Source organism: Salvelinus namaycush, chromosome 31 (genome assembly GCF_016432855.1).
Source record: "Salvelinus namaycush isolate Seneca chromosome 31, SaNama_1.0, whole genome shotgun sequence".
Lineage (NCBI taxonomy): Eukaryota > Metazoa > Chordata > Actinopteri > Salmoniformes > Salmonidae > Salvelinus > Salvelinus namaycush.
This window is the reverse complement of record NC_052337.1, coordinates 17,374,362-17,401,241: the sequence shown is the minus strand read 5'-3', so window position 1 is coordinate 17,401,241 and position 26,880 is coordinate 17,374,362. Positions and strand designations below refer to the sequence as shown.

The window sequence follows — 26,880 nt, the reverse complement described above, 5'->3', positions numbered from 1 at the left end:
ACTGCACAGATAAATACTTGAGACTCATCTGTGGGTAAAATATTTTTGACAACACATAAACAGCAATAAATAAGAATCAAGGATAAACATCAAGCAAAAGAAAAACGATTCAGAGGGTAGTTTGTTAAATGTACTTTTTCCTGAGAAGAGTATCATTGGCTGTCGATGGAAAGGGCGATGAGCACCAATAAGAAACATGGAACTATCACCTCACTTTTCTAGTGCACCGGTTGTAGTTTTTAAAAGGGACATATCTAAAATGTTCAACTTCATATTCATCATCTCCAGCACCATCCTAACATCAACATACTGTATGTGAAAATGGTGGTTTTCTATGTTTTGTATTAAAAAAAGGAAAATAAGTGTTTCCAATGACATCATCAACCAATTAGTAGACAATTAGTAGGCAATGCCTACTCATAATTGGTTAAAAGTCATATGATGCACACCGATGATGTCATGTGACACACTTAAGCTTCCTCTGTCTTTTTTAATACAAAACATAGAAACGTGCCATTTTCACATATGTTGATGTTGGGGTTGGTGCTGGAGATGATGAATATGGGGTAGATTTTTTTTTACATTTCCCTTCATAGAGAAAAGTACTGAGAGTATTGAAATAATACTGTAACTACACTGTTCCTACGGATTTGAAAAGATGAACCTATGTAAAATGTTACTTTTAAATGCCACTGTTAAATAGTATGTACCAGAGGCTAAAGACGGTTACAAAAGGTATTGTTCTGAAAAAATAAAAACATATAGCATACCACAACTTATTATTTGATGCAGAGGTAAGCATTCGTCTTGAGAAAAAGCTGCCTATTGATTAAAATTGAGTTATGATTATCGTGAACAAAAGTATTGAAGTTACTTATCTTGAATGAAAATGTCCATTTACAAATACCAGTTGCGTACATTGTTTTTCTGTCGTATCTCTCAAACAGTGTGCATCGATTTCAAACCAGCTATTATCATATTGTGGATGATGATGAAACTAAATGTACTCAATTCACCCTTTGAATTATGACCTCAATTTCTATTGGTCTTCAGACTGCCCCGGACCTCAGACTGGGGTCATAATGAAGGTTTCAACCAATAGCATCAAGTCCTGACCTCCAGTAGACCAAAATCAACAGTCATCCTGTTTATGTTACACAATGATGTAATTGTATCAGTCTAAAGTCCCAGTGGAACAACATTAGTCTTAAGAGCAAAAAAATAAAGATGGCCCTGATATTCCATTCACCTCTTGGGGCGATATGGACTCTTCCTGGCTTTATCGATAAAAGGAAGCGGGGCAGCCAAAGAAGTCCATGCCGATATAGCGGGGGTATCCTTCCAGAACCTTCACCTCCACGGGGTCAAACTTCCAATACTGTCTCCCACTCAGGAAATGAGCAAAGCCTATTAGGAAGTTAGGAGGTCAACAATTAGCTCAATGCAATTAAATGGAATTACCATGGGGTTACATGAAGGCACACACACAAACTGTCAGAAACACACAATACTCAGAGATATCCACATGCTTGCTATCAATAAAACTGGGAACACAACACGACATAATGGATCCTGTCCAAATACATTTAGCCTTTGACTATTTTTGTATATCTCTGACTCTCACCATATCGGTCCTGGAAAGCTGCGTCAATATCCTTGGGGATGCCCCTCCAGTCCTGCATGCTACGCGGGTGTGCTGTGTCCACCCGGTTCTCCAGGGGGCTGAAGCGCCAGTAGGTGCCCGACTTGAAGAGGTAGGTCTTCTGGGCCTTGTCCTCGCCCCACATGAGGGCTGCTTGGATGTCCGACACTTGAAGGCCCAGCCGACGCACTGAGTCCGGCCCCGTGATCCTCCTCTCCGCGTCAAACACCCAGTAACTGTCGCCTGTTGACGATGTCACACGTCTTTTTAGACACAGATCTGGGATTAGCCTAGTCAGTCCTAATGTTAACTATTAGGGGGATGAAATAATATAAGAAAGGGAAAGGAGGATACCTAGTCAGTTGTACAACTGAATGCCTTCAACTGAAAAGTGGCTTCCGCATTTAACCCAACCCCTCTGAATCAGAGCCTGTATCAGCTGTCAGGGACGACATCTGTGCTAAGTAGACGGTGGGTCACATAAACCAGAGGCTCAGGCTGAAACATGTACCTGGTGAATGGACCTAGTACTGCTGTTTCCTCTCTCCCTACTACTGCTGTTTCCTCTCCCTCCCTACTACTGCTGTATCCTCTCTCTACCTACTGCTGCTGTTTCCTCTCCCTACTACTGCTGTTTCCTCTCTCTACCTACTGCTGCTGTTTCCTCTCCCTACTGCTGCTGTTTCCTCTCTCTCCCTACTGCTGCTGTTTCCTCTCTCTCCCTACTACTGCTGTTTCCTCTCTCTCCCTACTACTGCTGTTTCCTCTCTCCCTACTACTGCTGTTTCCTCTCCCTCCCTACTGCTGCTGTTTCCTCTCCCTCCCTACTGCTGCTGTTTCCTCTCCCTCCCTACTACTGCTGTTTCCTCTTCCTCCCTACTGCTGCTGTTTCCTCTCCCTCCCTACTGCTGCTGTTTCCTCTCCCTCCCTACTACCGCTGTTTCCTCTCTCTCCGTACTACTGCTGTTTCCTCTCTCTCCGTACTACTGCTGTTTCCTCTCTCTCCCTACTACTGCTGTTTCCTCTCCCTCCCTACTACTGCTGTTTCCTCTCCCTCCCTACTACTGCTGTTTCCTCTCCCTCCCTACTGCTGCTGTTTCCTCTCCCTCCCTACTACTGCTGTTTCCTCTCCCTCCCTACTGCTGCTGTTTCCTCTCTCCCTACTGTTGCCGTTTCCTCTCCCTCCCTACTACTGCCGTTTCCTCTCCCTCCCTACTACTGCTGTTTCCTCTCTCTCCTACTGCTGCTGTTTCCTCTCTCCCTACTACTGCTGTTTCCTCTCCCTCCCTACTGCTGCTGTTTCCTCTCTCTCCCTACTGCTGCTGTTTCCTCTCCCTCCCTACTACTGCTGTTTCCTCTCTCTCCTTACTGCTGCTGTTTTCTCTCCCTTCTACTGCTGCTGCTGCTGTGCTTATAGGAGCTTCTGCTAACTGCTGGGCCTAATTGGCCCACCCAAACACTGGCTGAGCCCTGGTGGGAGGTGGAGAGTTTAGACGCCAATAAAACAACACACATCCACAGACACACACACACATACACGCACTCACACACATACGCCTTTGCACACAGGCACACGCAGACAATCGTATATCTACACACACACACACACACTATACACCCTTGCAAGACTAGACCATGTTTCTGCCATCTGTCATCACTATGATCAACGCTGTTAAAATAAACAAAACCAGAGCAGAGTCGTTAAGCCGTGGATTGTTTGTGTGAAGCAACTAATATCACTTTACATTTACCCCTCTGGTGATCTGCTGTCAAATACTTTCTTTTTAGAAGTTTGACCAAACCTGACTTCACAGGAGGTTGGTGGCACCTTAATTGGGGAGAAGGGGCTCGTGGTAATGACTGTAGCGGAATCAGTGGAATGGTATCAAATACAGTGGGGAGAACAAGTATTTGATACACTGCCGATTTTGCAGGTTTTCCTACTTACAAAGCATGTAGAGGTCTGTAATTTTTATCATAGGTACACTTCAACTGTGAGAGACGGAATCTAAAACAAAAATCCAGAAAATCACATTGTATGATTTTTAAGTAATTAATTTGCCTTTTATTGCATGACATAATTATTTGATACATCAGAAAAGCAGAACTTAATATTTGGTATAGAAACCTTTGTTTGCAATTACAGAGATCATAAGTTTCCTGTAGTTCTTGACCAGGTTTGCACACACTGCAGCAGGGATTTTGGCCCACTCCTCCATACAGACCTTCTCCAGATCCTTCAGGTTTCGGGGCTGTCGCTGGGCAATACGGACTTTCAGCTCCCTCCAAAGATTTTCTATTGGGTTCAGGTCTGGAGACTGGCTAGGCCACTCCAGGACCTTGAGATGCTTCTTACAGAGCCACTCCTTAGTTGCCCTGGCTGTGTGTTTCGGGTCGTTGTCATGCTGGAAGACCCAGCCACGACCCATCTTCAATGCTCTTACTGAGGGAAGGAGGTTGTTGGCCAAGATCTCGCAATACATGGCCCCATCCATCCTCCCCTCAATACGGTACAGTCGTCCTGTCCCCTTTGCAGAAAAGCATCCCCAAAGAATGATGTTTCCACCTCCATGCTTCACGGTTGGGATGGTGTTCTTGGGGTTGTACTCATCCTTTTTCCTCCAAACACGGCGAGTGGAGTTTAGACCAAAAAGCTCTATTTTTGTCTCATCAGACCACATGACCTTCTCCCATTCCTCCTCTGGATCATCCAGATGGTCATTGGCAAACTTCAGACGGGCCTGGACATGCGCTGGCTTGAGCAGGGGGACCTTGCGTGCGCTGCAGGATTTTAATCCATGACGGCGTAGTGTGTTACTAATGGTTTTCTTTGAGACTGTGGTCCCAGCTCTCTTCAGGTCATTGACCAGGTCCTGCCGTGTAGTTCTGGGCTGATCCCTCACCTTCCTCATGATCATTGATGCCCCACGAGGTGAGATCTTGCATGGAGCCCCAGACCGAGGATGATTGACCGTCATCTTGAACTTCTTCCATTTTCTAATAATTGCGCCAACAACAGTTGTTGCCTTCTCACCAAGCTGCTTGCCTATTGTCCTGTAGCCCATCCCAGCCTTGTGCAGGTCTACAATTTTATCCCTGATGTCCTTACACAGCTCTCTGGTCTTGGCCATTGTGGAGAGGTTGGAGTCTGTTTGATTGAGTGTGTGGACAGGTGTCTTTTATACAGGTAACGAGTTCAAACAGGTGCAGTTAATACAGGTAATGAGTAGAGAACTCTCTTCTTAAAGAAAAACTAACAGGTCTGTGAGAGCCGGAATTCTTACTGGTTGGTAGGTGATCAAATACTTATGTCATGCAATAAAAGGCAAATTAATTACTTAAAAGTCATACAATGTGATTTTCTGGATTTTTGTTTTAGATTCCGTCTCTCACAGTTGAAATGTACCTATGATAAAAATTACAGACCTCTACATGCTTTGTAAGTAGGAAAACCTGCAAAATCGGCAGTGTATCAAATACTTGTTCTCCCCACTGTATATCAAACACATGGTTTCCAGGTGTATGATGCCATTCCATTTGCTCTGTTCTGGCCATTATTATGAGCTGTCTTCCCCTCAGAAGCCTCCTGTGTCTGACTTTCAGAAAAATGGCTGTCTCAAAACGAAACACTTATGGTCCCACTCGGAACTGCTACCAAAATGCGAGAGTCTGGTACTGCGCTCTAAGGTCCCGACTCTGGACCACACGTACGCCCTGGCGACAGGGGTTTGACTCTCACCTTGGGCCTCTCCTGTCTGTTTTGAACTGTCCTGTCATAAAAATAGCTAATTTAAAAACAATTAGACACACTGCCCTACGATGAGCTGGTGGTACTCCTTACCACGCCTGACAAATATCAGAGCTCAAAATCAACTGCTACCAGCAGGATCCCATAGAAATACACATTAGAATGGGTAAAACCCCAGACTATGGCAGGTATTCTATTTCTATGGTGGAACCCACCTTGGAAGAACCAGCTGTTTCCAGTCTTGTCTTCGTAGGCCGCATCGATGTTGTCGGGGATCCCCCTCCAGTGGCGTGTTGCTAGCGCCGGGTACCCCGCCTGCAGTTGGCCATCACGGATACGCCACACGTAGCGGGACTTGAAGAAGAACATCTCCCCTCTGATCATGGACACCGCATCAAAGTTAGTCCTGCAGGGGTCCGGCTGTGGCCAAGTCATGGAGAAAGAGACGGAGTGAGCACAGGTTATGTCATGCAAAATCAAAATGGCGGAAGCTCAACTCAGCCTGGAAACTTTCTTCAATCTCAACAAATTGAGTCACTGAAACGAGCATTGCGTGTCAATCTACTAATATTCCAGTTGTTACCTATTTGCTCCCAACAATGGATGTGTTCACTGATAAGTTGAACTTCTATTAATTTCTTATCATATTCAGTCCTCACCACAGTGGTTTCGATCTCATTGGTCTCTGTGATGACGGGCGGGGCTTTTCGCAGCGGACCATACAGGTATTGGATGCCCTGCTTGTCATCGTCGCTCAGCTCCAGGGGATAGGAGAAGCTGTAGAAGGGGGACATGACGGCTCCGTCGACCAGGGAGTGCTGGAGGCCGAGGACGTGGCCAAACTCATGGGCCGCCACCTGCAGGAGATCCGTGCCTGCAGGACCACCATGGGACAATGGTCAGTGACATTGAAACAGAGGGCATCAACCATACTTGCCTGAGCAAGATTTAGACAGTATCTCTAGCAATGTTTGTTCAGTATCTTCACTTATAAACTACTACCTAGAGACCAGTGGCGGTCAGGGCCGTTTAAGATGAGAGAGGACGATAATTATTTGAATGAGATGGCCTATTACAGCATATTGGATGACTCTCATTCTTATTCCATTCACCCAGCTCAATGTAACATCGATAGGTTTAGGCAACTACATGATATTCACATTTTCCCTGTACCCATCATGAGATTGGTACAATCTAGCCTATGAATGGAAGTTTACAGCGTAGGTGCACAGGTCGAGAGAATTTTGAGTAATCAAGGTGACAGACATTGACACATTCAAAATCGCCTTGCACACTCTTGCCTGCATTTAGCTGATCTAGGGTGTAATCATTAGTCCAACAGTTGCAAATGTGAGTTTCTATTGGACAAATTCAGGTACGTTTATCCCCGCTTCGTTCCATTTGCTTCCGTTTAAGAAATGTTTTTCCTTGATAGAATCGGTATCTATACATACACCCCTGATCACACACAAACACATTCACGTTCATAGCAGCCACATAAAAACAACATGATCTCTTTGCTCGTTGTATATATAATTATTTATCACTACTATCTACGGGTTCTCCTCCTCTCACCTTTTCCCTTCCCGTGTAGACTTCAGTGCACAACACATCAGCTATCTGTGACCAGGCGAAAAACCTTTCCAAACCAAACCTTCATATCATGACCGCTAAACGCGACACAGCCTACATCGTTGTCACGCCATAGTCAACATAGCTACTAGAACTAATGCATTAGTAAAGCCGCTACAATCATAAATTAATAAAACCAAAATCTTACCTTAACTTGGAAGAGTTCCAGTGTTGGATAGCCATAGCCAGCTAGCAAACATAGCATCCCTCTCTGTTTGAGCTGGGTGTTTGAATAGGCTAAACTAGCTAGCTGCATTTGCTAGCTAAGTGAAAGTTTTAAAAAAAATACAACCAAATATATCTAGCTCTCTCTCTCGCTCTCTTGCTTCTCTTTAGTTTTGGAATAAATTTGTTAAAAACTGTTAAACTATTGTCTTTCTCGCTCTCTGAGTCAACTACTCACCACATTTTATTCACTGCAGTGCTAGCTAGCAATAGCTTTCAGTACTAGATTTATTCTCTTATCTTTGATTGGGTGGACAACATGTCAGTTCATGCTGCAAGAGCTCGGATAGGTTGGAGGACATCCTCTGGAAGTTGTCATAATTACTGTGTAAGTCTATGGAAAGGGGTGAGAATCATGAGCCTCCTAGGTTTTGTATTGAAATCGATGTACCTAGAGGAGGACAGAAGCTGTCCTCTGGCTAAACCATGGTGATACCCTACAGACTGCTGCTGAGGCTACTGTACACCTTTATTGCAAAACAGTGCGTTTTAATCAATTATTTTGTGACGTGAACATTTTTAGTATAGTTTTATCTTTTTTAATGTTTCACTATTTTTATTTTTATGAAATTCACTCTGGAGGACGGTCCTCCCCTTCCTCCTGCGAGGAGCCTCCACTGCTATAGACCGGTAAATTAAATAGGTTATTCACTCACCCATGCTGTTTCCCACTGTCCAACTCTCATCATAGTCAAAGTGGATGTCGCCTGCCCGGTGAGTTCTGGGGAAAAAGGCATGGGCCAGAATGCCTCCAGGACCATCGAAAGGCAGGTTGTCACCATGCCAGTACCTACACAACAAACACAGAGGCACAAGGCAGGGTGGTCATACATTTTATTTTAGACAAAGTTCACCACTTCATTAGTCACTTTAGGGCATTAGATTCAGCTGCGGGCAAATTTTCTTCTTAAGCGGATGGTCGGAGGGCCTGGGAACTTAATTACAAATAATTTGTAGACTGCAATTTGACTGCAAGAATCCCAAACAGATCATTTCAAACCTTGCTTAGATTTGTATACGATCACGTCTCTCTATTATGCGTGGGAATACTTGGGAATAGAAAACTTGGAGCTGATTTCCTGGTGTTTTTACAGTCTTTTATGTCCAACTATGAACATTTTATACCGAACAAAAATATAAACGCAACATGTTGGTGTTGGTCCCATGTTTCATGAGCTAAAATAAAAGATCCCAGAAATGTTCCATATGTACAAAAATCTTATTTCTCTCAAATTTTGTGCTAGTGAGCATTTCTCCTTTGCCAAGATAACCCATCCACCTGAAAGGTGTGGCATATCAAGAAACTGATTAAACAGCATGATCATTACACAGGTACACCTTGTGCTAGGGACAATAAAAGGCCACACTAAAATGTTCAGTTTTGTCACACAAAATGTGCAGTTTTGTCACACAGATGTCTCAAGTGTTGAGGGAGTGTGCAATTGGCATGCTGACTGCAGGAATGTCCACCAGAGTTGTTGCCAGATAATTAAATGTTAATTTCTCTACCATAAGCCGCCTCCAACGTTGTTTTAGAGAATTTGGCAGTACGTCTAACCGGTCTCACAACCGCAGACCACGTGTAACCACACCAGCCTCCACATCCAGCTTCTTCACCTGCGGGATCGTCTGAGACCAGCCTCCCGGACAGCTGATGAAACTGAGAAGTATTTCTGTCTGTAATTAAGCCCTTTTATCGGGAAAACCTCAGTCTGATTGGCTGGACCTAGCTCCCCAATGGGTGGGCCTGGCTCCCAACTGTTTGGGCTTCCTGCCCAGTCATATGAAATTTATAGATTCGTGCCTAATGAATTTATTTCAATTGACTGATTTCCTTATTTGAAATGTAAGTCAGTAAAATTGTTGAAATTGTTGCATGTTGCGTTTATATTTTTGTTCAGTATAAAAAAAAATATATATACATTTTCTTTGCTCAGAAAACTTGGGGGGCCAAGTAAAACCAACCGTGGGCCGCCAGTTTGGGAACCCTGCTTTATGGGCTCCTTACAAATCTGATTCCCATATGTTTGTTATTATGTTTGTACTGTTGCTTATATACAAGGGATGTATCCATGTATCCATTTCAACATTAATGAAGATGCATTCAAAGGGGAAATTGACATTTGATACTTTCCTTTCTGCTCAGATATTCAAGTAGGCTCCATGGACCTTCTGTACAGTAAATAATCAAAGTAATGCTGTCATTGCAGACAGTAAAAAATCTGGGTCTATAACAAATCTTGCGGCTCCATAACCCTCTCGATGTCAAGATCCAACCTAGTACAGTAACTGAACATCATGTCATTACTGAGGCATCTTTTTGATGTAAGGTACAAGGTCCTAAACTATGCCATTGCTCAGACCCATCGCACTGTGGGGGCATTGAGTTACGGCTCATACCACAGCGATTAAACCCAATTAATGTTGCCAGCCTGCATAGTGATGTAACTAACGACTGGGTCAAATGATGAGAAAGTATGAATTAACTTATAAAAAAGACAAAAAAATTGTAATATCTACGAAAACATGTTATTTCTTCCGGGAAATATGTGCTTTAGGATTTTTTTATTCTACAACTGTGGTATAACCAGGATAAACGCCTCTGTTCTGTACATTACCTTGGAAAAATGAACTCCGCAGCGGGACGAGACAGAACATCAGTGTTAATCTCTACTTACAAAGGCAAAGGTCTCGAGGGCGGATACAGTATCGTCTGAGAGAAGAAACATGTAAATAGGTCTGGTGTGTAGGTGGATGCTCTAAAGCTGCAGTCATTTACAACAAGGGAATGTGATGCTGTTGTGCTCGTGCCAACACGAGAAATCCATTGAGAGTTGAAGAAATGTGCCCTGAGGCTTTTCATTCAAATAAACCGTAGCTAACAAGTCCTGCTTTGTAACATTCAAGTGCATTCAGGATGGAGAGGGGGGGACGATTCGCCCATGAGCATGGCTTATTATAGACATGGGTGAGAGATGGGCAGGGTTGGGGTCAATTCAACTCAGTTTAACTGAGTTGGTGAGTTCAGGTTCCAAATTAGAAAATGTAATTCAGGAATTACATTTCTTTGAAGATAAATGGACATTCACAAATTCATGCACACCTGCATCACATTTTTAGATTTGATTGAGTAAATGAAAATTGCCCTCAAGTTTGGTGATTGGACCGAGATAACTGAACACTAGTGTTGGCCTGTGAAAAATGCTACACCTGTACTAGCTGTAACACCACTCCCTTATTTCCCACCTCTTCCCCTAACAGATAACAAGTCATGAACATAGCTGTATGAATGTCCAACAGCAAAGCTGATTATCTGTACAACCATCAACGCTAATCCCTCAACTTCTCTTTTGAAAAGGTCCTTTTGTTTTTGTCTGATAAAATGAGAGCTTCACATCTCTAAGTCAACAAGATGAACCTGATAAGAAGCACAAGACAGATGAAATAGGATGTCCTGGGTGTTAGCATTAGTAATATTTATAGTAAAGGTAGAGTGTTTCACAGATAAACACAGACATATTGAGTGAGTCAGGAAAGTGATACAAGACATACAAATAGTTTTGATGATGTGCACCAGCACACAATATGACCAGTAATGTTGTTATATTGAAAGTACATTTAAAAACTGTAATAGAAATCAATAACACATTTTCCAGTGCATGACTGGAATTTCAATAGATTTTCTGAAATAGGTGAGCTGAAATAGAGTTCATCCCAAGCTTGCCTCAGGTTCTCAGAGTGTTCTGCGCCACAGGAAATGCAGATGAGCTTTGTGATTTACATAAATTCACTGAAAACCCACACTAACACACAGTTATATTTACAGTATTGCACTTTTCATGTAGCCTAATTTTGGCCAGCTAATAGTCTAACCATCGACCAAGCCACATTATGGACTAAACTAAACATTAAAATTGTCACGCCTGCTCCCGCTCTCCCTCTCTGGCGCTCGGGGGCGCCAGGCTGCCCTTCATTACGCACACCTGTCACCATCATTACGCGCAGCAGCGCTCATTGAACTCACCTGGACTCCTTCCCTTTGTTGATTGCCCTGTCTATAACTGTCTGCTCCCTCGTTTGTTCCATGTGTCTGCATTAATGTCATTATGTGTTCATGTCCAGATGCTGTCATGTCCTGTTTCATGTCCATTGTTAATTAAATGTTCACTCCCTGTACCTGCTTCTCGTCTACCAGCGTTGATCTATTTTGTTACGACAATACTGGTAAAATTAAGATCCTACACCTGTAGTATGATGATTACCTGGTAAAGTCGATGATGATGTCAGCTCTCCCACTGCTGACCTCAGTGAACTTCAAGGGTGTGACTTCACTCCACACACGCAGAGCCTCCTGCAAGATGTGACGGACTTTCTCATTACTCAACTGCCAGGGGAAGCGCATGATCCTGTGAGACACACACACACACACACACGTCAGAAACCACCAGCGTGATCGCCATCTGTGTTCTACCCATAATCCTCTTTTGCGAGGGGCAGAGTGAGTGCCACCCTTCTCTAGTTGCTTCATGGGCCACAGGGTGACCTTGGTCTAGGATAATCTGGTTGTTGTGAGAAAGAAGCCTCTCTAAAGTGGGTGCAAGGCCCAGTCTGATGCCACCCAGCTTGACTGGTGGGTTGAAGCTGTCAAACGTCCCACATCAACAAAAGGATCTGGTATAATATGTTGCTGAATGGGTTGTATGGATTAACTGTCTGCACAATGCCAGATCACCATGATGGCATGGTTCAATCATACAGATGTAGAATCTTAATTTGAACCAGTTTGCTACAGAAGGTAAATAATCCTACAGCAACAGGAAATTTGAATTATTATGTGAATTATAAATTATGAACATTTATGTAGGGGTTGACACATTTTTTGTTTGGGCAAATCAAGTCTGAGATTTTCAAGTGGAAACCACAAGTCAAATACACTACAAGTTGCATTTTCTGCAGTGCAGGAAAATTCTCAGCGACAAAAGAGTGATCAACTTAAGTATACAGCAACATGAACAAAGACTATGATAGGTGCTTGCTTGCATACTGACCTAACTAACCAACCAACACTCTTTATGCAGAATCATTAAAAAAATTATACCTATCCTCAAAAAGTTTGACAGCTGCCATCTTGACTTGCTGCATCACCGTCTGTTATGGCAACTGCTTGACATCCGACCGCAAGGCGGATGCAAAGGGTGGTGCGGACAGCCCAGTACATCACTGGGGCCGAGCTCCATGGCATCCAGAACCTCTATACCAGGCGGTGTCAGTGGAAGCACGGAAAATTGTCAAAGACCCCAGCCACCCAAGCCATAGACCCGTTCATTCTGCTACCGCACGGTAAGCGGTACCGTAGTGCCAAGTCTGAGACCAAAAGGCTCCTGAACAGCTTCTACCCCCAAGCCATAAGACAGCTGAACAGTTGTGAACAGGACTATTTGCATTGACCTAGTTTTGCATTGACCTAGTTTTGCATTGACCTAGTTTTGCACTGACCTAGTTTTGCACTGATTCTATGCACACTCACTGGACTCTACCCACACACTCACTGGACTCTACCCACACACTCACTGGACTCTACCCACACACTCACACATACTTAAGAATTTGTTCTTAACTGACTTGCCTAGTTAAATAAAAGTTTTAAAAACGTTTTTTTTTTTTACTTACACGCCAACACAAACACACACACATGCTCACACACACACATGCATGCATATTGACGCCACACACACATTTTTACACTCTTCACATACGTACAATGATGCTACTCTGTTTATTATCTATCCTGATTGCCTTGTCACTTTTACTCCTACCTACATATACATATTAGCTCAACTACCTCGTACCCCTGCACATTGACTCGGTACTCCTTGTACATAGCCTCGTTATTGTTATCTATTGTCTTCCTATTTTCTATTTTTATTTGCACATTTTCGTACTTTTTAACTCTGCATTGTTGGGAAAGGGCTCGTAAGTAAGCATTTCACGGTAAAGGCTACACCTGTTGTATTTGGATTCATACTTCAGTTATTCAAGGCATAGGTCATGTGCAGTACATAGAAACAGAACTTCAACTTGTTCACAGTTGTTGTGGATTACCATGCAGCAAGGCTAAATTCTGAGTTGACAGAGGTTGTGTGTGCGTCCGTCCAACCAGTAGGACCTGCATTATTATGACAGGCGTTGACAGACAGAAAGGGCAGCGCTTGTTATTACCAGGCGACACCCCATGGAGGACATTTAAACAACCGTGACATGTTCAGTCTCAATGTCCGTCTCATGTTTCATATTATGGGTTTCTCAGTGGGCGCCAGTACAATCCTTCCCCCCCTGCTTTCTGTTGCAATCCGTTACCCCCCTGCTTTCTGTTGCAATCCGTTACCCCCCTGCTTTCTGTTGCAATCCGTTACCCCCCTGCTTTCTGTTGCAATCCGTTACCCCCCTGCCCTGCAGACATTTCCCTGGATACCAGCCATGGCGGCTATCACTTTTATTCTTCATTTTAGATTTCATAATGAATGGGCGGGGGTTGCAGAAATGGATTGCGCCTCATTGTGTGGAGGCCCTACATACATGCCCAGACAGGAGAGGCCAGCCTTGTGCTGTTGCTGTATTACCCTACTCTACTTCAATAACCTCCCTAACCCTGCCACGGTGATGCATGCCGGGGCCCGATTCTAACCACAGCCCCCGACGCCTGCAGCAGACACCCATTAAACCTGTGCCCTGGGAGTTCAGTTCCAGAATGTGGAACAGTCACTGTGTTGCTAATGCTACGGCCCGTTATTATTAGTCATCACTGAGGAGACAGCAAAACGCTGGCCTTGTAATGACCCCCCTCACCATAGCCACTCTGGGAAAAGAGGAGTGGAACCAGAGCGGGGACAACAGTGCTGATTGCTGGCTCGCGGGCCAAAAGAGGCAGGTCCAGCTCTGTGCTGTTGTGTGTCTCCTGAGGTAAAAATGTGATGAGCCAGCAGAGTACAGTACACACCCCTACAGTACTGTACAATCGTACAATTATTTGTTCCTTTCTTAAAAAGCTGTGTGTGCAGAAATTATTTTGTGTGAGAGGGAGTGCAGGGCACAGGAGGTTCAGTGCCTGTTGACAATCAGCAAAATGACAATGAAGCTATACTTAGGGACACTGAGTAAGTGGCTACCTCAAAGGGATCATGAGTAATGATGACTTATGATGCAATATATTGGTGTTTGTTTGGGGAAGGGTGGTTGATCATACACAGCATTTTTACGCTTGATCAATACATATGGCATTTTTCACATGAAAACATAAGCTTACTATTCATACAACATAATATAACAATTCTACGCCATTAAAGGAAAAATCCACACAAAAACAATATTTCTGTATTTTTTTCATTAGTCCACTGTTAAAGACATGCTCCGGTACTTTGGCGACTAAAAAAAATATTTTTTAAACATCCTGCTTTGGGATGGATGTGTCAATGTGTAGTTCATACATACATAATCTATGAGCAGAATTACTGCTTTACCTCAATTAGCCACAAAATCCATAGTTTGAAAGAAACGGTTTTCTTGAAGATGTGCCGCGCCATGTTTCCTACATTTTTACCTCCACATGGGTCAGCACCCTAGCAATTCGAGTTTTAGCCAATGAGCTTCAGCCCCTCACATTTGAGGGACAGCTAGCAAGAGGCCTGCCCAGCGTTATCCAATAAAGTTGCAGGGCGGGCCCAACGGCATAGTGGACACAGCAGAGAGAGAGATGACGTGGCGCACATATCTGCACATATGTGACTTAGGCAATTTTTGAGCTCATGAGTGCTACTTTCAGAACTGCTGGCTAAAAATTATCCAAAAGTACCGGAGCATCTCTTTAATACAGTCCCAAAATGTTTAGCATGTCAGCAGTCAAGTTTTAAAGATATTAGACTTTCAAGAAGCAAAGTGTCACTTCCCACAGGCATCATCATGATGTGGCAAGTGACACTTTGCTTCTTGAAAATCCTATATCTTGAAATGTTTTGGGACTGTATTAACAGTGGACTAATTAAAAAAATACGAGTGACACTTACTGTCGTGCTGAAAAAGAAATTGCTTTCCGTAACAAAGACTCAGTGTTGCTTTTCTGATAACACTCCTCTGGAAGTAACTATTAGCTTGACCTTTCCCCTCTACAGCCCCCTTCCTGCTGAGCTGTATGTGGAGACACCAGGAAGCATGTGGACTGCTCTGCTGTAACATGCTTGAGTGCTCTGACACTGTCTTGTAAATGGCTGTGTTTTTTCAGGTCGCGACCCCCCCTGACTCCAAATGACAGAGGGGGTGGGTGGCAAATGTCCGGTGTGGCCCGTCTTTTGACTTTAATGGAAGAGGCGAGGCAGTCCAAACACAGGGAGGAGTGCAGATGACCCCGAGGGCACGAGGTCACCGTGTCAATCAAAAGGTGCTTCAAAGGCAAAGAAAAGTAGTGCCTCCTAGTTTTCTGCCATGTCTGGTTTCAAATTCTATCAAAAACATGAACGCAGCCAAACACTGAATACACATCTACATAGACTGGGCATACTATTATCAAATTATCATTCACTGAAATGTGTCTCTTTAGAAGTTTTGGCTTCAGTGTAAAGGCTCCTCTCTCCTCTCAGTAGCTGTAACATGGGTGGCCTAACCCAAATGATTCTTGATTTTGAGCATATAAAATAAGCTGAGGTGCTAGGTTGGGGACCAGCGTGATACATATGATGTACACATTACCCGCCTTTCATTCAGAACAATGTAGTGGCCTTTGCCAGCCAGTAGCGGCCTTTGCCAGCCAGTAAGCGGCCTTTGCCAGCCAGTAGCGGCCTTTGCCAGCCAGTAGCGGCCTTTGCCAGCCAGTAGCGGCCTTTGTCAGCCAGTAGCGGCCTTTGTCAGCCAGTAGCGGCCTTTGTCAGCCAGTAGCGGCCTTTCTTTGCCAGCCAGTGTACTGTGGAAGTGAACCAGTCTACCGTGACAGGGGTTGCATTTGTGTCTCTGTCCTTCCTGGCTAAACTACAGATATCAGTGATAACCTCTTGAATTTGCACGCCATGTATAAAAATTCCAGAGCAAACTCAGGAAAAGCAGATCCCAGTGAAAAAGCAATGCATGGATATGTCTAGAGCAGTGGTTCCCAAACTGGGGTATGCCAAATAAAAATGTGATTTACATACAAAATACAAATAAAAAAAATGTATTCAACCTCCAGCTGCGTACCCCCTCTAGCACCAGGGTCAGCGCACTCTCAAATGTTGTTTTTGCCGTCATTGTACACACACTATGCGATACATTTATTAAACATAAGAATGAGTGTGAGTTTGTCGTCACAACCCGGCTCATGGGAAGTGATGAAGAGCTCTTATAGGACCAGGGCAGAAAATATAACAATAATCAATCATTTTGCTCTTTATTTAGCCATCTTACATATAAAACCTTATTTGTTCATCAACAATTGTGAATAACTCACCAGATTAATGAGAAGGGTGTGCTTGAAAGGATGCACATAACTCTGCAATGTTGGGTTGTATTGGAGAGAGTCTCAGTCAAATAATTTTCAACACACATCTGTGCCTGTATTTAGTGTTCATGCTAGTGAGGGCCGAGAATCCCCTCTCACATAGGTACGTGGTTGCAAAGGGCATCAGTGTCTTAACAGCGCGATTTGCCAAGGCAAGAAAATCTGAGCGCAGCCCAATCCAGAAATCTGGCAGTGGCTTCTGATTAAATTACATTTTCACAGAACCGCTTGTTGCAATTTCGATGAGGCTCTCTTGTTCAGATATCGGTAAGTGGACTGGAGGCAGGGCATGAAAGGGATAACGAATCCAGTTGTTTGTGTCATCCGTTTCGGAAAGTACCTGCGTAATTGCGCACCCAGCTCACACAGGTGCTTCGCTATATCACATTTGACATTGTCCGTAAGCTTGATTTCATTTGCACACAAAAAATCATACAATGATGGAAAGACCTGTGTGACAGAAAAGACAGAGAAGAGCTCCAACTTCTTAATCATAGCCTCAATTTTGTCCCGCACATTGAATATAGTTGCAGAGAGTCCCTGTAATCCTAGATTCAGATCATTCAGGCGAGAAAAAACATCTCCCAGATAGGCCAGTCGTGTGAGAAACTCGTCATCATGCAAGCGGTCAGACAAGTGCAAATGATGGTCAGTAAAGAAAACTTCAAGCTTGTCTCTCAATTTAAAATATCATATCAATACTTTGCCCCTTTATAACCAGTGCACTTCTGTATGTTATAAAATTGTTACATGGTCGCTGCCCATATCATTGTATAATGCAGAAAATACATGAGAGTTCAGGGGCCTTGCTTAAACAAAGTTAACCATTTTCACTGTAGTGTCCAAAACATCTTTCAAGCTGTCAGGCATTCCCTTGGCAGCAAGAGCTTCTCGGTGGATGCTGCAGTGTACCCAAGTGGCGTTGGGAGAAACTGCTTGCACGTGCGTTACCACTCCACTAAGTCTCCCTGTCATAGCTTTTACGCCATCAGTACAGACACCAACACATCTTGACCACCAAAGTCCATTTGATGTCACAAAGCTGTCCAGTACTTTAAAAATATCCTCTCATGTTGCCCTGGTTTCCAGTAGTTTGCAGAAGAGGATGTCTTCCTTAATTGACCCCCCATAAACGTAACGGACATATACCAGGATCTGTGTCAAGCCCGCCACGTCAGTTGACTCATCCAGCTGTAATGCATATAACTCACTGGCTTGTATGTAAAGCAGTAATTGTTTCAAAACATCTTCTGCCATGTCACTGATGCGCCGTGAAACAGCGAAACGCTGTGTTGTTTGATGAAGTCATTGTCTGTATAGTTTTTTGGGCCTTTTCCCCAAACATTGTCCCAGCCATATCCGCGGCAGTAGGAAGAATTAAGTCCTCCACAATAGTATGGGGCTTGCCTGTCCTAGCCACTCGGTAGCTCACCATATAAGATGCTTCTAGCCCCTTCTTATGAATGGTATCTGTTGCTTTTGTACATGTCTTACTACTCAAAAGTCGTCTTTATTCTCGCTCAAAAAACTCCTGTGACTTATTTTTCAAATTGTCATGTTTCGCTTCTAAATGTCTGCGCAAGAGGGAAAGTTTCCCGCGAGAGAGTAACAGTTAATGTGATTGAATGTTAATTATTTGACTAGGCTACCTAGGCTACCTGTATTTGACATTGTGTTGTTATTTCGCTGAACACTAGATGGTTTAATTACATTTTTGGCAGTGAAACGAGGCTACTCAGGCGAGAAAAAAACCTTTCCCAAATGTATAGCCCCGTTGGAAAATATTAATGGACTGTTTGAAAATGTGAAGATATTTTTAGAAATTTTCCCCCCTAAAATACTATTATTATTATTATTATTTTTGAATGTGAATCACATTTTTATTTGGCGTACCCCAGTTTGGGAATACCTGGTCTAGATCGACCAGAGAAGAATAACCTTACTTGTAGGTGAGGTCAGTCTTGTCCCAGCGCCCCCCAAAGACAACGAAGCGCTTCCGCCGCTGCTTTCCTCCAAAGGTGCCCCCCTTCTGCATGTGGTAGTCCGAGTTGCCACTTTGCTTCTGAGTAGGATAGTCTGGAACACCACAGCGAGGCCGATTCCAGATCGACTCTGTGCCATTCCATGGCAACACAGTCTCTGGATAGACACCTCCCGACAGGTGCAATGGTTCCTTCAGAGTGTCCTGAGTATGATCAAATCTTGTTGTCTTCTTCAGGCCATATGGGTGAGTCTTCTGAGGCCATCCCTGTGAAAAGAGGTATGTGCAACTAAGTACCATTCAAAGAATGTAAATTAAGCTATTGTTTTGACAAAATCACATACATCTAGGCTACAAACAAAATTACATTAAACTAAATCAAATGGAAAATGGAATTAATGTTTTTAGATAGCTGCATGGCAAGACATTGTCATCACAGTAAATGGCAGCATGGTACATTACTGTAACGTTCTAATAGAGAACCTCAGGAGGAGCTGGGCTTCCGGGACACAGATAAATCTCCAAGGCATTATTAGTCAATTTCCTCCAGAGAATTTAGAGGGAATTAGTCTGTCAATTGAATGGGTGGAGAGATGATTGGGTGGAGGACAGGGAGGGGTCGGAGGAAGGGGGGACGGCTGAACCCTCTCACCACTTTATCCTTGCTCTATCTTTGGCTTCGCTTTATTACAGTTTACTGGTTTCCTAAAAAGCAGCTGTGAAGGCTTGGAAACTTTTCCTTCTCTGGCTTTTTTCTATGGGGGGAGGGGGTGACAGTTGTAGAGGTGAAATAGGGTGAATTGTAGTTTCTTTCTTGTTTTAACGGTCTTAAAAATGCTTCCGCGTCCGACAGCCCAAGGGTACCTTTTAAAAGCTGTAATTTGTGAACAAGCTATTTTTAAATGGCCATTAAAAGTCTAACATGAGAGGCTTTGATGCAGTGGTGCATTTTCACAAAGGCTTGAAAGACTTGGATGTTGTGATCAGGAACTAGTACACACTACCTTCCATGCTAAAACTCATCATTCCAAACCTTGCAGATGGACATTAAGAGAGGAATCCCATTTATGTCTATCAGTTGTACGATCTAACATAATAAGTAACCAGGTACACTTCTGCTTTTCAGCCTTTGAATGAGGAAGCCTTCCCTCCTATCTTCAAGTTATTCTGTAAATTCTGTAACCATTCAATTTTATCTCATGTCTATCTTTAAAAAAAAATGTTTGATCACAATGTCACTAACCTTGATGTATGGAAGAAACCCCAATTTGGTTAGTAAGTAGCTTAGGCAGCCGATAGTGGGCGCTAAATTTACGCTATCGTCTAGGATTTATGTGCCCAACTGGTAATACACACAAAGCAACATCAAAAATATTCAAGGGCAGGTGCTCACTTTTCATCCAATATTTCAAAAATAAACAACATAATACCTATTTAATAGATCGCCTATATATATTTTGCTTTTCCACTCAACGTGACAAGACAGTTAGTTCAGATCTTTTGGGGTTCAGCTGATGCAATGAACTGTAGCCAAAAAAGTCTCTATGCAGAAGGTTGACGTTTATTGTCATGAGTCTTGTCCTGGTGGCAGAACTGAGTGATTTCCCCTTCGATAGGCCAGGTGTAAAGTCAAAATTGACTATATTGTAAATATTTATGAAAACAAAAATTTGCTTTTTGGTCTTAATTTAAGGTTCGGGTTAGGAATTAGGGTTAGCAGTGTGGTTAAGGTTAGGTTTAAAATCAGATTTTATGATATTGTGGCTGTGCCAGCTAGTGACCTCTCTGCAGAGCTGCCTTCAGAACAGGATTCATGATGAAAAAATGCTAACTACGGTGAGAACAACCACTCACCAGCAGAGCCAAAATAGCGTCTTTGTGAGACTTGGCCAAATCTAATGAGAAGAAAACAGCCCTCCAGCATGTTGTCAGCTATTCAGTGTGCTCATAACAACCACACGCAGATGAATTAATTACTCATAACTCAGGACCATCAAGAGCTTTGAAATATTTTTGGTCCAATGGGAGTTACAAGTTCCATGCTTATTAGAAACAGGTGACATTGGACCAGATGTCATCCTTATGTGAGGGATGCATGTGTTTGATTTTCTTAGTTGGGTGTGAGTTTCAAAGAAAGGCCCAATATGTCATTGTTCAGATTTGCAGACAATAGGCTACATTTACAGGCCTCAACTGACTAAGACACTAGAGAACAACATAGTACTTGTGCAAGAGAGATAGCCAAACTCCAGGTCTGCCCCATAAAAACTGAGGACTGCCCCATTCTATGTGAAGCATTGTATGGGACCGCTGGCCGCTGGCCGCTGGCCGCTGACCGCTGGCAGATTTACACCAGATGTATTTATCACCTGATAGCAATGTTTTGATCTGTGATAGTCTGAGATATGATAACTTTTTGGAGACATCACCCAACTATAGCCTATTGACTTCTATCCTTACTTTACTTTCCTTCACTTAACATTAATAATACCACATTTGTAGCCAAGTCCCAACTTTGAACCCCAGCCGAGAAGGCTTTTACTGTGACCAACCAATAGGTCCCAACCCTCCATTTGGAAAACACTGCCTTAGTTTATTCTGAACCTCTAATGGAAAATATTTCACATATTCAGGGAGATATACTTTTACACAAACATTTTAGATTTGAATTAAGGTATTTTTGTGATTTTATACTAAACCGAATGAATTGATTTGTAGCCTGTGGTAACTTTTTGTTGTAGTAGGATGGTGGTCACTGGTCAGTGATCTGTTCTTGCATCATCATGTCTAGACTCAACACTTGACATAATCCTAAATGGCTCCACATTTTTCCCCATTGATGATTTGTATGCACATGTATTTCTTACATGAATTGAGTTGAGATGGAATAAAGCCCACCCCTAGGCAACACCACATCATACTGCACACAGATTGGTTGATGAAATCAGCTGAACTGGCATCAACAGTAGTCCAATAGAACTGACTAAGTGACTGGTTTTAGTCAAGCATGTGGTGGTGGATGTTGGGTTGCATTTCAACAACGGGCTTAAAGATCCAATGAGGTCGAACAACACAGAACCGCAGTCTGTCAGATGGAAACTGGGGAAAAACCCAGTAAAAGAGAGCTGACATGTCCCTACAGGACAGTTCTGGATAGCTGTGTCTTGCTCACCTTGGCAAACCCCAGCTAACGGTGAAACACGACAACAAAATGTGCCCGCCTACAGACCATGGCTCTGGGGGGTAATCTCCCTGGTGGCGTCTGTTGCTATAAAAGAGGCTTTTGTCTATGTCATTCATTCCCTAAAAACCGCCACCTTACCCACCCCCAATCCCTCCCTCATACCCTGAACACACAGCTGTAGTGAGGGAAGCAGGTGTTAGAAAATTCCCTCTCACCCTGATCATAGACAACATCTGGATGTCTGTCTGGTGTACAACAAAGGAGTTTGTCATGAATGTGACCTTATGATGCTGTTACCATACCAATCTGAAAACAATTGGTCTTCAATTGAAACTAGAGACCGACCGATAGTTTTTTGGGGTCCGATACTTATTATGATTTTATGGGGGACAAACCTTACCGATACCGATATATCTGCCGTTATACAACAACAAAAAACAAAAAAACGTTATGTTGATTTCTTACATTGTGACAATAATGACATCATGAGAATGGTTGCAAGTGTTCAGATCAGCATGAGATTCCTTTTTTTCATCCCATTTATTGAATATCGGCTATCGCTGGAATTATCGGACGATATATCGGTCGGGCTCCAACTGAAATTTAAAGATTGCTTTACTGTAGATTAGAACCAAGGGGTGAAAGTAAAGTGGTACGATCTGGTACGGCAAATAAATCGTGGGGGTACGCCGTACCAGTCAGAGGCATGAAAAATGTGCAAATGGACTTGAAAACGGGTGGTATAGCCTACGATCCAAAATGCGACGTGGTTTCGAGAAAAACAGACATTCTGCCAAGGCAGCGATGAGTGGCCGACACTGAGACCCGCGAGGACAGCAGTGGACGCATAAATGCTAGCCTAATGACAATCGCCAATGCCATGACACTTTGTGGTGTTTTGAATAACAGATGTCTCTTTCCATTCACCACTGTTTGGAGGCTGGTAATATGTTGAGAGTGGATGAACGTGTGCAGGTAGCCTAGTAAAGGAGCCCTTTGACGTGATTGTTTGATAATCAGATGAAAACATCATGACTGCCTGTGTTTATGGCACAATACATTTTAAAAGTGAAATGACAAATCTTTACGACTAGGCCCACAGAGATGCTATTGAATTAATAGCGATTATATATGTAATTTTATGATTAGGTCCATAAAAATGTTTGGCGCAAGCGTTTGCACATTTAGAAGGTTGGGTACCGGGAAAACATTTATTCTACTTTCACCCCTGATTAGAAGGTAGCCTCTCTTCCTTAGAAGAAAGTATAGGGGAAAACTGCTTCATCCAACCAAGACGGTTACAGGCTTCTGCTGAGGTACTCAGACTTTTCAATGCACCCGTTGTGGCTTCCATCTAAATCCACGCCTGAAACAGGAAAAAGGCGCAACATTTACTTTCCTCCTACATACTGAGCACATACTGCACACAGTATATATACAGTGCCTTCGGAAAGTATTCAGACCCCTTGACTTTTTCCACATTTTGTTACATTACAGCCTTATTCTAAAATGGATTAAAAATCAAAAAAATCCCCAGCAATCTACACAAAATACCCCATAATGACAACGTGGAAACAGGTTTTTAGTTTTTAGCTAATTTATTAAAATTTAAAAAACACACACATACCTTATTTACATAAGAATTCAGACCTTTTGCTATGAGACTCGAAATTGAGCTCAGGTGCATCCTGTTTCCATTGATCATACTTGAGATGTTTCTACAACTTGATTGGAGTCGACCTGTGGTAAATTCAATTGATTGGACATGATTTGGAAAGGCACACACCTGTCTATATCAGGTCCCACAGTTGACAGAATGTCAGAGAAAAAAACAACCCACGTGGTCAAAGGAATTATCTGTAGAGCTCCGAGACAGGATCGTGGCGAGGCACAGATCTGGGGAAGGGTACCAAAAAAATGTCTGCAGCATTGAAGGTCCCCAAGAACACCATGGCCTCCATCATTCTTAAATGGAATAAGTTTGGAACCACCAAGACTCTTCCCAGAGCTGGCCGCCCAGCCAAACGGAGCAATCAGGGGAGAAGGGTCTTGGTCAGGGAGGTGACCAAGAACCCGATGGTCACTCTGACAGAGCTCTAGAGTTCCTCTGTGGAGATGGGAGAACCATTCAGAAGGACAACAATCTCTGCAGCCCTCCACCAATCAGGCCTTTATGGTAGAGTGGCCAGAAGGAAGCCACTCCTCAATAAAAGGCACATGATAGCCCGCTTTGAGTTTGACAAAAGGCACCTAAAGACTCTCAAACCATGAGAAACAAGATCATCTGGTCTGATGAAACCAATATTGAACTCTGTGGCCTGAATGCTAAGCGGCACGTTTCGAGGAAACCTGGCATCATCCCTACAGTGAAGCATGGTGGTGGCATCATGCTGTGGGGGTGTTTTTCAGCAGCATGGACTGGGAGACAAGTCAGGATCGAGGGAAAGATGAACAGAGCAAAGAGAGTTCCTTGATGAATACCTGTCTCCAGAGCGCTTAGGACCTCAGACTTGGGCGTAGGTTCACCTTCCAACAGGACAACGACCCAAAGCACACAGCCAAGACATTTCAGGAGTGGCTTCAGGACAAGTCTCTGAATGTCCTTGAGTGGCCCAGCTAGAGCCCGGACTTGAACCTGATCAAACATCTCTGGAGAGACATGAAAATAGCTGTGCAGCAACGCTCCCGATCCAACCTGACAGAGCTTGAGAGGATCTGCAGAGAAGAATGGGAGAAACTCTCCAAATACCGGTGTGACAAGCTTATAGCGTCATACCCAAGAAGACTCGAGCCTGTAAGATTAAGGCTGTAACGTGGAAAAAGTCAAGGTGTCTGAATACTTTTCCGAATGCACTGTATGAGCACTATCCCCACTAACTCAGACACCCTTTGGTAGATAACAAGTAGGCCATAAAGATAAAGAATGTGCACGATGGAGGAAATCCATCGAGGATAAATATTTATACACAACGAGCCCCAGAGACCTGCATTCTGCACGCCTTGAGAGGTTGTACACACAAACTAAGTGATTACACTGAGTGAAGAAATGGTTTAGCAGGAAGAGGATGAGGATTTAATATGATGGGAAATGAGAGAAAGAATGAGGAATTGACAGTGATGTATCTAAGTTGCTTTGTTAGCGAAGAATGAATTGGTTGCAACACCAAAGACCACTGCTAAGGAAAAGTATTTTGATGGCAGGTCTCGCTTGGGGTGAAGAGATTCCTCAAATCGTCAAATCAATGTTTCCCAGTTAGAGATTGGGTTCCTGCTCACTAGTCTGTGTGTCTCAAAGGAAACAATGAAAGAACTCAAAACAAAAAGGTTTCAAAACTAATTCTGTAGTGTAAATTCATCTCATGAATGAACGTTCCAACAACTTTAGGGAATATTTGAAGAGCTCTCTGGTGAACTCACAGTTCTGTTTATGTTGCCACACTACGTCAGACTACTCCAACAGACCCATTTTGGAACCTTGACTTAAGTACTTATCCTGCTTCCAATGGCTTGAATTGTAAAATACATGTAAGTATCTCACGAAGTCTCTCAAGCTTTACGGTTCAGTCTCTGAAAAATGATGGGATACGAATGTAGACTTGCCAAGTTCCAGTATAGCACCTTTTGAGTTTAAATTACAGTATCTACACAAGCATCTACATGTTCAGATACCACTAGATAATTCTCAGTAGCATTTATTTCAAAGCGGAGCTGCCAGCGTTGCTTTCAACCATACTTCTTTCTCAATTGACAGGTTTTTAAGGAGCGTCGGCATGCTCCCCTTTAGTCATATGTCTGTGACTGCCCTCTGACCGTTAATCTATGCTTTGCCATGGTAACCTTTGTCTGTTTATCATTCAGTCAAAATCAGCAAAGTTATTTGAAAAGAAAGTACCCACTCTGTTTGTAGACTATAACATACACTACATGACCAAAAGTTTGTGGACACCTGTTTGTCAAACATCTCATTCCAAAATCATGGGCATTAATATAGAGTTGGTCCCCCCTTTGCTGCTATAACAGCTTACACTCTTCTGGGAAGGCTTTCCACTAGATGTTGGAACATTGCTGAGGGAACTTGCTTCCATTCAGCCACAAGAGCATTAGTGAGGTCGGGCCCCGATGTTGGGCGATTAGGCCTGGCTCGCAGTCGGCTTTCCAATTCATCCCAAAGGTGTTCGATGGGGTTGAGGTCAGGGCTCTGTACAGGCCAGTCATGTTCTTTTACACTGATCTCAACAAACCATTTCTGTAAGCTGAAACAGGAAAGGGCCTTTCCCAAACTGTTGCCACGAAGTTGGAAGTACAGAATCGTCTAGAATTGAATTGTATTCTGTAGCGTTAAGATTTACCTTCACTGGACTAAGTGGCCTAGCCCAACCATGAAAAACAGCCCCAGACCATTATTCCTCCTCCACCAAACTTTACAGTTGGCACTATGCATTCGAGCAGGTAGCGTTCTCCTGGCATCCGCCAAACCCAGATTTGTCCGTCGGACTGCCAGATGGTGAAGCATAATTCATCACTCCAGAGAACCCGTTTCCACTGCTCCAGAGTCCAAGGGCGGCGAGCTTTACACCACTCCAGCCGACGCTTGGCAATGCGCATGGTGATCTTAGGCATGTGTGCGGCTGCTCGGCCATGGAAACACATTTCATGAAGCTCCCATCAAACAATTCTGGTGCTAGGGCCTCCCGAGTGGCACAGTGTTCTAAGGCATTGCATCACAGTGCTTGAGGTTTCACTACAGACCTGGGTTTGATCCCAGGCTGTGTCACAACCAGCTGTGACCGGGAGTCCCGTAGGGCGGTGCACAAATGGCCCAGTGTCATCTGGGGGGGGCTTTACTTGGCTCATCGCGCTCTGGCGGGCCAGGTGCCTGCAGGCTGACTTTGGTCATCAGTGTTTCCTCCAGCACATTGGTGTGGGTGGGCATAAAGAACCGGGTCAT

At 43.5% G+C, this 26,880-nt stretch overlaps 1 protein-coding gene across 1 annotated transcript; it reads right to left on the bottom strand.

Moving 5' to 3' along the window:
* Window positions 1–829: 829 nt before the first annotated feature.
* Window positions 830–26,880, bottom strand: LOC120026244 (stromelysin-3-like). The gene is made up of 8 exons (XM_038971065.1): window positions 26,778–26,880; window positions 18,711–18,906; window positions 11,510–11,653; window positions 7,904–8,037; window positions 6,050–6,264; window positions 5,606–5,810; window positions 1,625–1,885; window positions 830–1,407 (listed from the first exon to the last, which is right to left on the bottom strand). Exons 1-8 carry the CDS (start codon window positions 26,878–26,880, stop codon window positions 1,280–1,282), a joined length of 1,386 nt encoding a protein of 461 aa, XP_038826993.1. The 3' UTR covers window positions 830–1,279.

What these genes read in the sequence shown, in the direction of transcription:
- LOC120026244 (XM_038971065.1), bottom strand. Translation starts at nt 26,880, where the DNA reads ATGACCCGGTTCTTTATGCCCACCCACACCAATGTGCTGGAGGAAACA. An exon ending in GACAGTGGGAAACAGCATGG is followed by an intron (nt 6,265 to 7,903) that starts GTGAGTGAATAA and finishes GTGGTCCTGCAG; the next exon opens with GCACGGATCTCCTGCAGGTG. An exon ending in ATGAGATCGAAACCACTGTG is followed by an intron (nt 5,811 to 6,049) that starts GTGAGGACTGAA and finishes ACTTGGCCACAG; the next exon opens with CCGGACCCCTGCAGGACTAA.